Below are 12460 nucleotides of genomic sequence, written 5' to 3'. Positions count from 1 at the left end.
CTTTATAGATATATATATAGTGCATAATAAACTCCAAACGCACATTTCTTCTTTCACTTTTTTGTATTCTTGGCTTTGCAGTGTTTGTTCCACATGAATGAATGCATGAATGCACTGCAGCAGGCTTGTTTCCCCTTTGTGGCTGATGAAAGCTTTGTTTTTTTTTTAAACACGGTGTCCCACAATCACACTTGGTTTCACACTTCCTTTAGCCTTCGGTGCAGCATTGTTTAACACAAAGCGTTGTCCAGTTTGTTTACATTGCAGTTTTACCTCTTCAAGCTTCCTGTCTCTATTGAAAACTGTGCCACCATGAGACAGAATTCTGCTGCTACTACTACTTGCAGCAATAGGAGGTTATACAGTACATTACATCTACTGTAGTTCACAAAGCAAAGAATGGGGACCTTTCCAAATGGTAATACAGTACTAATATTTTCACAGCAAAATAAAACTAAACATGTTAAAAACAGTGCATGCACGTAAAGACCTCGTAATTGCGCAGTACCAGAAAGGTTGAGATATGTACAAAATTGACAGTTTAACAAATTCTAACCAATTGCAATCTGAAACCTCTGTAGGAGTGTGTAAGTTTGGTGAAGGTTGGTGTAAAATCAAGGCAGTTATCGTATTCACCATCTAGTGTGACTGACGGACAGACACAATCCGTGCATAAGGGACCCGATTTTTATTTATTCTTTCTTATTTATGAGGACCCAAAAAACTAAAGACCCAAGAAACTGCATAGTTTCAAACATTAAAGGATTTTGTATCATGTATTTTCCTATCCATCCTCTGTTACAGTATAAATCACAGAATGTGGATTGTACTGCCAAACATTGGGAAGTTCCTGTTTTCTAGGGTCCCTTGGCAGGCTTTGTTTCCGTAACTAATTTAATCTCCATCCTGAGGGAGTGGAAAGGCTGCTCTTATCCCTGGGATATGCACTCCAGGGCTTGGGAGAAGGCAGACAGAGAGCCTGGAGCTGTTTATACATCCATTGAGGTTCTCTGAAACTGTTGCTTTCCTATCAGCTGTTTAAACAGTTTGGCATTCTTAATCTTTGGTAGTGTAAAGAGGTTTTCTGCACTGTTCAGCTCAATCATAACCAGGGATCCTAGGAATCAGTTTGCTGCGGAAAAACAGGGATTTTCAATGCTGTCAGAGAAAACAAAAAGAGATGGAAAAAGAAAGTAATTACATTGTTGTAGATCTGGTGGTGAAGTTAGCTAAACTGAATGTGGTGAAAATTGATTTTCAAGTCCCAGCAGTTGATACACACACTGTTTGTAGTTTGGCAGTTAAATGCTGTTTTATAAAGGAGATAATCTGCATCTGCCATAGAAACTACATCCAAGTCTTCACTTTCAATAATGACTGAAACCATAGTGACTGAAACCACTCGTGGTACTGCAGTCCTTCTGAATGGTAATGGATGAATAATTGATCACAAAATCACTGATGATTTCTCTATTTTTATTATGAATTCCCTTTAGTACTGTATCACATTTCCCCCCATCTTACACATATCAGGGAGACTATAAATGGTGTATAGTCCTAATAGTTTTTCCATATTATTTTTAGATTTAACCAGCAGTGTGCTGCAAGCTTACAGGGCTTACTATACAAGTCACAAAGAGGAGGCTGAGTAGTTTTCTTTGTGCTGCAGTACAGAGTTCATTATTTACTGTCATGCTTGCAGCTATTTGAATCCCCGAGAGAGACTCATTTATAGAGCCCTGCTGAGTTGGCTGCCTCTGCAATCCCAGTTCAGTTCTAATAGCACATTGTAGACAGGCAACTGTGTTTGGTTCTATACTGAAAACATCTCGGATCTTATTTTCATCTTTGAAACAGGGATTCCGTCCTAACCAAAAAAACAAATCAAAACTTAATTCTCACAGGCGGATTTAATTTACTCACTGCAGATCAATATAGAGTACTTGGAAAGAGAACTTCATTCAAAACAGCAGAGCAGTGCATGGGAATGATTGCTTTGATTCAGCTATAGAAAGGCATTTATTGTGCACAGTGGAAGGGGGGAATGGTGACCTGCTTTTTAATGACTCCTGTAAAGTGACGTGTCTGAGCCTAGGATTTTGGACCTTTTCACTGTGTACGTCACATCAACAGTTATGACTGCACGACCAGTTCCTTCACATTCCCCTAGATTTGTATCTTAATCATTTTTAGGGCAGTAGTCAAACTTGCACTAGCCATGCAACTAGTGCCAGGAGTTTGAACAGTCAGGCCCCTGGCAAATCTACTGTGAACTGATCACACTCACCATCGCATGGATCACATGCGAGTCTGCAGGTATACCAGTAGGAGTTGTTCATGTAGGGGTGCAGGGCTAGTAAGAGTTTAAAGCCCTGCATTTTTAACCATGTTAAACAGGCTCAAAGGTTGGCCGTGTGTCGCTGTGGCATCACAGGGAATACTCAGATTGATAGCAGGGTTGTAAGAGGAAGTGGAATTCTATTCCTGAGCTGTGTTCCTGTTTCAGTCAGTATGTATTTGACTATAGTGATTGTGCAGGTCCCTGACCTATAGCAGTGAACACCAGGGACAAACTACAGCACTGAAGAAAGCACATTTACAGCATAAAACAGTTCATTTCAGTTTGTTCTGTGATGAATCCACAGTATCCCCAGTAATAACCCTAACACACTTGTAGTACTGTACATACTAACATGTTGCTTCAACTGCTTAGGGCTGAGTCTTAGGGCCTCTTAACACTAGGCAATAATTGTTAGCAATAATTGAATAACCAGGTGTAAAATACTGAGGAAGATTCTCCCGTCAGCCATTTTATAAAATTTATCATCATCCCAATATTTTTTGAATCTGTCTTTTGGACTGCACACATACAAACAAATAAACATGAAGGATATTTGATATTCACACAACACAAGTTACAGTGTAGAGTAGTAGACGCACAAATTCTTGTATATTTTTTGTTGTAAATGTGCTAGTTTTTTCTATTTTATCTTCATAGAATGTGAAACTTTCTTGTTCAGCATCGTGTTTAAGTTATATGTGAAATTGCTAGTGCTATTGACAGCAATATTGCTGTTAAACTTTGTCTTTCTTTCTATTATTGTCTTTCTGTTATCCCTGGGTTTTACTTGCAAAGTGAAGTAGAGGCGGCAAGCAGGTTTCAAGGGTGGGGAAGATTGTGAGTGCACTGAAGGCTAAACTATGGAAATATGTAGTAAACAGAGACCAAGGAATTATAGTTCATGTGCATACAAATAAACTGCAGATTATGACAGAAGTCTTTTTTTTTTCGGGGGGTGGCAGTGAACCTTGAGTAGGGCAAGATAATTAGCCTGACTGCCTGAGGCCTGTTTGGATTGTGTGAAACATGTAGGTTAGCCAGTGAGCAGTAAGGAGATTGTATTGAGGATAGACAGGAAAGCTATAAATACTGAGATGGACTAACACTATTACAGCATGCGTGAGACAGAGACGGGGATAGACAGATTTTAGCTGTTGGATTTCACTTGAACGGTCAAGCTGCGGTATGACTTCAGAGGAGTTTAATTCCGTCTCATTGTAACCACAGACTTTAACATACAGTAGTGTTGTAATAAGAGCCTAATGATTAACGTGGAATGGAATCCCTGATAACTGTGTGATATATAAAAGCTGCATCACCCTGTTGCGGGTCAGTTTGTCATAGTGGGTAAGGTCTTTAATAGAGGGCTGTAGGTGCTTGGTTGGTACTTGCTGGCTATCCAGTATATTTTGAACTGTGTTAGAAGTGTCAGAATATATTAAGCTACAATTTTGCATTCTGGAATTTTCCTAAACAAAGTGGCCAAGAAATCCCTACCTGAACAAGAGAGTCAAGCACTGAGTTTTTTGTTTGTTTGTTTGTTTGTTTGTTTGTTTTTTCAATCCTATATGATCAGGATTTGAGAGCTTCTAAGCACTTGCATTTCAGTCGCCTGTCTTGGATTTCTATCTAGTCTATTGGACTCAGTAAAGGGATGCAGTCAGTCATTTTTCTAAAGCATCAGTGTTTTTGTGAGTGGGAGTTTGATTTGGATACTTCGTGATGCTTGTAAATCAAATCCTCATTTTCATGTCGCATGCTCTTGGTTAAAAGTTGAAGTATGTGAATAAAAATATAAAAACAAGCTGTTAATTGTGTTAAATATATTGACTCGGTACATGTACACTAACAGTACAGATGTGTAATACACATCTAAACAGATGGATCTACTGTAAATACTACCACCCCTTATATTGTTTTAACCTGGGGTGATTTACTATGAAATAAATCGCTTCACATGTATTATATATATTATTGCTTTTTTAGATTTTCTTTACTGTCCTATTGGGATGAAGCCAGTCTGTGTAATCAGAAATGCTGAAACCAACAGCCTTCCTCATTCCATTGAAGTCATGTGACAATGTAACTCTCAGCCCCACATTCCTATGTCTATCCATGTAGAGTAGATGGGGATAGCAGAGTTGAACATGGTTACATGATTAGAAAGGAATAAGGAAAGAGAAAGGTGGTTGGACCACTCCGGACAGACTCGAAAGAAAAGTCAATGGCAGAAATGAAAGTGAAACTCGGTATGGGAGCAAAAGAGCGCAGAATGACTCGGAAGGATTATAAATACCATTAGATACTAAAGCAATTCAAATAGCCTGTGGAGCTACTTACTTTAACATCTCCTAGACAATCCAGATACAGTAAAGTGAGGTCATCTGAAGAGCGGGTGTATTTATTTTAGGATGAGAGTACTTTATGATAAAACCGACAGCCACGATGGTCTGATTCCATACCCGAGTTAGTTTAGGAAGCTTGGGGGCTTGAGCATTCTCTACAATAATTATGCGCTTTTCTGGTTTTGTAACATTGTTTTAATTCCTTTCAGAGGAACACAGTTCTGACCAGTGTTTCTCAGATCCGGCCACCAGCGTGACTTTGTGCAGTTCAGCTGACCCTCGGTGGACAACCAGCAAAACCTTTCAAATGTGTTAAACTCTGACCAGTATGTGTTTTTCATTCATGTCAGTGCTGCTGGTCTGGGCTTGCATACTAATTCTCGACTACTTTCTAATGGCCAGTCCTAATGTCCGTTACACTCACACTGGTTAGCTGCATTCAGAAATATGATCGTAGTGGACATCCTGTCTGGGTATAAAAGTACAGCCACCACAATTCTAATCCTTATGAAAATCCTCATGTTAATTCATTCGTGTATGTGACGGACTCATGGACAACAATCCAGCAATCAGACTTGTGAGGATACAAATCTTCAACTTTTCAATGAAGCTGAAGTTTGTTCAAAATGTTTAATTTAAGGTACAAGAGATATGTGCCCTTTTAAGAGTGATGTTAACTTTCTTATTTTTGCAATGAGGTGCACGAAACAGTTTAAAATGTACTGACAGGCTGGATCTGGTACTTCCAAATGGTGATACTTGAGTTGCTCTATAATGTATTTTAAGAAGAAACCATTTGAACAACCACTCAATTCCTTGTGTACCTTAAAGTTCACTGTCATTTTCTGCTGATTCTTTGAATTGGTCATCTAGGATTCTAATATAAACATTGAAATGTTCTAATGTTTATTTCATTTTTAAAGGGAAAAAAGACACCAGTTAATTTGTCGTAGGTGTCTCCTTATAAGAAATGTCATCTCTTGCAGATTAGGTGTAGCTGAGCTGTGTCAAATGACACCTCTTACAGTATATTAAGTGACACCCTATAGACAACTTAGTATCTTATTATACATAACATAACATGTACTGGAACCTCACCGTAACAGTGATTGGTTGATTTCTCATACGGTACGTGATTTTTAGTGGTTTGATTAAAGAGAATTCACAGGTTGCTGTCATTTTTAAGCAGTCATTAATGACCCACTGAAAATCACATGCTCATCAAATAGCAAGTAACACAATAAGCCACCTTAGGTCAGGCTGAAGTCCTGCTAAAGAGATTTTTGTATAAATTACTGTAGAAGGTGGTTCCTAAAAATATCCTAACCTATCTCTTTTTTATGGTTAAATATTAAACCACAGCATAAGGGAGACCTTCAATATGGAATCTACAGCCTGACCTGTTCTGGTCTGGTGTTTGAGCTGAATAGGGAAGCGTGCCTCTTTGTTAATGAGACTCGGGCAACAACCACAATCTTGCTTTGTATCAAGCGCATTTTCACAAGAAGCTGGGGAAGTTAAACGAAAGCCAGAAAGTGTACTGTGCAATAGTCCAGCCACATGTTAACAATGCTGTTTTAGTTCCACATCCTGGTTTAGTCCTACACGCAAATATAATTCAGGTTTACGAAAACTCATATTTTAGAAGTGATTGTTTGTTTTTTTTCTTCACTTTCCTTTAGAAGTGCGTCACCTCTGCAGTGAATTGTAGTGAGGGTGTTATCTCGACAAATAAATACCTATCCCAGTTCCACAGCGGTTGTAAGGCCTCGGTAAGGCAGTAAAAATGTCAGCACCCTGGGTGAGAGTAAAGTTCACTTCTAATTGGCTTTTAAAACTTCTTGAATTGGAGTATCGGGCTGTACATATTCAAGCTCTAAATAGCACACGAAGCAGCATTTATAATCGCCTTTTGTTTTAATGCATTTTGTAATGTATTGGAAACACACACAGATTTGATATTACAACTTGACCTCCTTGTATACCAGAGGCTCGGGGCAGCTCGCGGTGAAATGCTGGGTGACGCACATTTTGCTGCTCGAATGAACTGAAGAAAGAGTAATAAATAGAGAAAGTACAAATAAACACAATATGTTTATTATTTTTGTTAGCTGTATTCATTTGTGTTAATTATTCTTTCTTCTCTCTCGTTATCGCTCTTGAGCTTGCATGTTCACTGCAACTTGATATTTCGTCACTTGTTGACTTTTTACACCGCTCGCTGGCACATGAATATTTCGATCAGCGAGTGAAAGTCGGATGTGCCGTTGAAAGTAAATTTCATAATTGTTTTGATAAAATAAGTGCACATTCGTTTCTTGGAGACAATGGCATTTAGCAAACCTTCCACAAGTAATAGACGAACGTATGAGGCTTTAAACCAGACTGGGAGAAAGTTTGCTTTCACTGAAAAGAGTGGTAAACCTGTGTCTCATCTGCAACAAATCGCTTACACACTGTAGTCTGTACAAGGCGAGCAACCTCAAATGTCATTATGAAACAAATCAGAACACATTTTCATCTGAATATCCTCCTGAACCAGACTTCAGGAGAAACAAGCTAGCCTCTTTAAAAGCAGGCCCAAGCAGTCAGCAGATGCTCCTTTCATCATTCAGTAAAGAAGTGCATGTAACGACTCAAGCGAGAGTTGTATGGCATGGAATATCGCTCGTCAAACGTCTTTATTCAGATGAATCTTTTTATAAAATTGGAGTGTTGGCGCTACACTAGAAAATGCATGTTTAACTATTGCAGCTCTAAAATTAATATTATTTTTGCATTTCTTACGTCTCTTACTGTTTATTAAAATAAATACAGTACCTTTGTCGTCCACAAAGCTCTCAAAAGTATTTAATACAGCAGCAATTATACAAAAAGTGTCTTTTTTTTTTTAAAACCCAGCATTCATATCTTTGAGGGAAGAGCTTGTCATAGAATCCTTACAAAAAAATGTTTTTATGTGGTGTTTGTTGAAATCAGGTCACTTATTGTATTTTGCGTCATAACTGAATTTATTTTATTTAAAGTGTGTAATGCATACAGTATAAACAGAAATAATGGAAAAACACCAGTGTGTTTCATTTAAAGTTTAATACATTGTAGATCTACAGTACAATATAAATTACACAGAAACTGTGCAGGCTCTGCAGTGTTCTATCCCTTGTTCTTGTGTATTTTGCTGCCATCAAGAGATAGCCTAACTACTGCCCTGCACAACAGTGCTAGTACTTAAAATGTCTCTCTCACTCACGTCATGTTTTACAGTATGTGTCTTGCGGCTGGAAATGGAAATGTTAGTATGCAGCTCGTAATGTCAGGAAGCTTGGCCCCCGTTATATACAGTAGTTTTTTTTATAACCATACAGTGTTGATATTTAGTTTCTATTTTTTTCACACGCCTAAAATCATTTGGTTTCTCAGGTTGATTTGTAAAAGTTTCGGTTCTCAGAAACTCTGATAGACACGAGTTCTCATGCAGCAGGTATGGGGAGCATACCAACTGAAGGCTGCCCTGTTACCATGGATACTGGACTGCTTCTGGCTAGGAGTGTAAACGCAAAGTAGGGCATTGAGAAGGGACCAAAGCTAAATACAGCCATTATACACTGACTGGCCAGCTGGTGCATTGTTCTCATGGAAAGAGGTGTGTCTTGCCTAGAGTTCTGTGATTTTGAACTGCTGGACATCCTTCTGCTTTTCCAAAGTGCAAAGTTGTTGCTGAATAGTAGCACACTAATATAGATGACATGCAGTCTAGGGTTTTTTTTTTCTATATGTACATTCTCAGATTTTTGGGCCAGTGTCAACTAAACAGCCATAGATTATACACTAGACAAGCCAAGTAGCTTCAATAGTTTGAATAATAACTGTTCTCTGAGAGAGAGAGGCTGTGTTTATCGGGGTGGAGGAAACAGCTTGTATTTTTCCTGCCTTGTCTTATCAGGTGGTATCCTGTATTAAACCAGCATTTCCCCTATGAGCTCCTCCCACTGAGTGAGAAAAGAGACTTCTGTCTGTCCGTCTGTCTGTGTGCTAGCCAGCATTTGCACAGAGAAAATTCAGCTTTACAACAGTGCTGCTAGTTTGATTAAATCCCCTTCAGTCATGGTTTTTAATTGAATTATATTTTTTTTAACAGTTGTGGGAGCTCTATGGGGTTTAAGAAGTTGCCCTGCCAAAACTTTGAAAAACATCTGTGCATTATAACATAGATCCACAAATGGGAACCTTAGCATGGTACAATTGTGCTCTCAGTGACCAAAGGGGATATCTTCAGTAAAAATGAGCAGGTCAGGGTGTCGGGCCCTATCTGCCAAGTTCCTCATTTTGATAAAAAAAACAATCAAAACTGTAATTTCTGATTTAAAAAAAATAAGCTTTCAGCAATGATCTGGTAACAGTAATAGATAGCAGGTGGCTGATGAGATAATGAAGGATGTCAGATTGTATTGCAGATAGATCTGGTTGACACAAAGCTACAGTTAATGAGAGAAAAAAAGTTCCATTTGAACTTCAATTTTTCGAATTCTTTAGGACTCTACACTTGAGAATCATTTCTTAAAAATAAACCAACGTCCGTAGTGGGATTCTGCACGCTGATTCCTGCTGTAGATGTCAATCAGCAGTGGTTTATATACTGTAGTACTGCAAATACAGTGCTAAATGTTTTGCTGGAGTTCTCTAGTACTGTAAAGCCATTCTAGAAGCCGCCCATTTTACCAGCTCTTTACCAGCAAGCAGAGCTGCTTTTATACCACCCCTGTGAATACTGGAAAGGCTTTCAGGCCTTGTCAAATCTGTAGGCCCAGAATCCTTCATACAACATTAATAATATACATAGTGTGCTTTTTAAAAAGCATTTCCCTTCGTTACACATTCTCTTTCGCACAATACCTACTAAGGTTACACCATATCATATATCCGTAATAATGAGAACCATTACCATTGTTAAACGATAAGAAAATGTTTTGTGTAAATGCCTGCCTTGTTGACTACAGCGAGACAGAACCATCCCAATAAGATTAGTGGCCCATCCCCCTGTCAGGTGGTACAACGACAGGCTAAGGAGGAGAAGTTAAAGATCTTCTGGACATGTAATAAAAGAAGAACTTGATGCATCCTTCAGTTATGGTTCCTTATAGGATAATCCGTACAGTCTGCCATTGTGTTATAATTATAGTTTAGGAAGCCCAGCCTCGCCATCAGCGTTTAAACAGTGCCTCCAGTCATGTGATCCAGGATGCCTTCTATTATGATGTAATTAGGGGAATGACAAAGCTGTAAGTCTGCCAGCTGTGTTTATACAGCAGGGATATGAAGGTACACTACATTCTATTAATTCCTTGTAGAAAACATGTTGTGACTACAGCATACTTGCCAACATTTGGAAACTGTTCAGCAGGACGCTCGTCCAGGGGGTGGGGCGTGGTTCATACGCATCATACACATGGGAGGGGTCATACATAAAAGGCACTCATTATCATATAAGAGACTATCCCCCCACCCAACTCAACACAACATGACCATCATGACAGTAAAAATAGACATAATGAAGCGTTCTTACCTTTGTATAAGTTAGTGATCAGGAGATGTGTCAGCCGCACGAAGAGCACAGCATGTGGTTTTCACTAACGCTACTGTGCAGAATAAATGATTTATTTTCTATGGGTAAATATTGGGACGCGGGACATTTGCTAGGAAATCGGGACTGTTGGCATGTATGCTACAGGTGTTAGTATTGTGTGTTTGCTGGTGGAAGGACAACCCAGAAACACAATTCCTAGTATGTTTTGAAGGTTAATTCTACAAAAATCATAGAAGCAGCTTTGCACTGGTTCAAAATGAAATGAATGTCGTTCTTGGCAGTCACCATTGTGGGATTGTTTCATTACAATCTTTTGCATTAAGAGGAGATAATTATCTATTCAGAAATACCAAGATGTTTAGTAATTAAAGGATCTGATTAGTTCTGTTTCTGTTATGACACCATAATCTTGACTGCCTGTGTATTGCTAGAGAACTTGGTAAGGACATTCTTTATTGTTATCTTAATCCATGGGTACTGTATACAGTATGAAGGCTTCTCTGTAATGTACATGTTTATTCCATACTGTGGATGTAGGCCATGGTGATCTGCTCTTTCATGAAACTTCTAGCATCTAGATTTTTTAGCAGTGTGTATAATGTGTTCCTGACATCCTTGTGGTCTTTGCAGAGCTCAGGATGTCCCCCCGGAGGTGGTGAGACAGAGGGAAGTCAAGTGGCTGGACATGCTCAACAGCTGGGACAAGTGGATGGCAAAGAGACACAAGAAGGTCAGTATTCGACCTGCAGCTTCTGAATATATTTGTTTAATATTTGTCTAGGATGGCCCCAATAGATACTGAAAGTTGTTTCAACACACATACATGTACATATTGTTGGATTACTGCAACTGGGCATTCATAAATCTGCACTTAACACTTTTTTCTGTTTTTATCTTACTCTGTGACAAAGAAAGAGAAGTTCCATGCTTTATTTATACTGCCATTTTTCAATGTGCTTCACAAAAATGAAAAAGGATCACAATCATTGACTAAGCACATATCCATCATAATATTTACATTAAGGGACTTAAGCATTTTGTTCCCTTCATTTTTGCGTAAAAATTGGTTTAAGTAATCATTTATATTGATATTAAAGCTAATGAATAAAATCCATTGCCTGTCATGCACTTTCATTCGCTATGCTGGTCCCACGTGCAGTTTTGAACAAAACTAACGTTTAATTAAAATTATATCCGGTGTCATAGTAGCTTTAAAAAAAAAACTGTTTGCATGACTTGCTTTCAGGTAGTCTTGCACTTCCTAGGTTATTGTCTCCATCTCTAACATCTTCTTTCTTACCATTAACCGTCTTATGGATGTCATTCTTTTTAAATAAAATATATATATTTGCTATAGCAAGTGCTTCTTCTAAAACCACACTATATATGATAAAATCACATGGTATGATTTATGAAATTATTCATTAGCTGTAATCCCTTTTTTTTAGTAGAATTTTTTAACAAGTTGTAGCTCATGATTGAATGATGCTGGTCAACTACAAGAGATTTGCACATGTAAAGCTACAAAATCAGTAGCTGGATTTGCTTCCTGTCGCGTCAACAATGCTTGCCAGAATAAGTTGCCCGAAGGCAGCAGCATTGTGGAGTTTTGCTCCTGTGTGCATGTGGCTGCTTGACGACAATCGCTCTTTGATTCCAGACACTTTGTTTAAAGGAGGGCGGTTCTTTCCTGGTTTGAGTGAAGCAGCAGATACAGCTCTGTATGTAAACTGCCTGGCTGCAGTTTGGCTTTTCACACAGCTGGACAGTGATTGAAGTCAGATTAGTTCGATTGTGCAGGAATCCTCTTTAATTGGGCTTCCTTCCGGAGCTCGTTGTCCAATTTGAGACTCATTTCAGAATCGCGGATATCATGGGGGCTTGGGGACCAATTCCACTGTACTAACAAAAGGGAAATCTCCAGAAGATCTGCAGTCCAGCTTTGTACACTCAGCAGATCTGGGCATTCACAATTATGAAGTTTCTAAATACGATTTGGAGATCAATATATCGATTGTCTTGCAAGCCTCAATTAATCATTGCTTGACTGATTAAACAATCCTTTGATAGTCCTGGTGCCCTATTTGGAGGCTCATCTATATATTATATCACTGGTATGTTTTCAGTTATATATTTGAAGGCTTTATCCATTTGTTTTCTTCTTGCACAGCAGTCTGCAATAGAAGGTTA

The 12460-nt window shown here is 38.6% G+C and overlaps 1 protein-coding gene across 1 annotated transcript in view; it reads left to right on the top strand.

The window, feature by feature from the left end:
- Window positions 1-12460, top strand: part of LOC117426699 (TBC1 domain family member 10A-like) — a 34239-nt gene that overhangs the window by 4654 nt on the left and 17125 nt on the right. Inside the window, exon 2 of the mRNA XM_059033279.1 lies at window positions 10901-11000. Coding sequence (XP_058889262.1) covers window positions 10901-11000 — 100 coding nt within the window. The remainder of the gene's footprint in view (window positions 1-10900; window positions 11001-12460) is intronic.

Source organism: Acipenser ruthenus, chromosome 11, assembly GCF_902713425.1.
Source record: "Acipenser ruthenus chromosome 11, fAciRut3.2 maternal haplotype, whole genome shotgun sequence".
NCBI lineage: Eukaryota > Metazoa > Chordata > Actinopteri > Acipenseriformes > Acipenseridae > Acipenser > Acipenser ruthenus.
The sequence above is the reverse complement of the archived record's forward strand: the minus strand, read 5'-3'. Positions and strand labels throughout refer to the sequence as shown.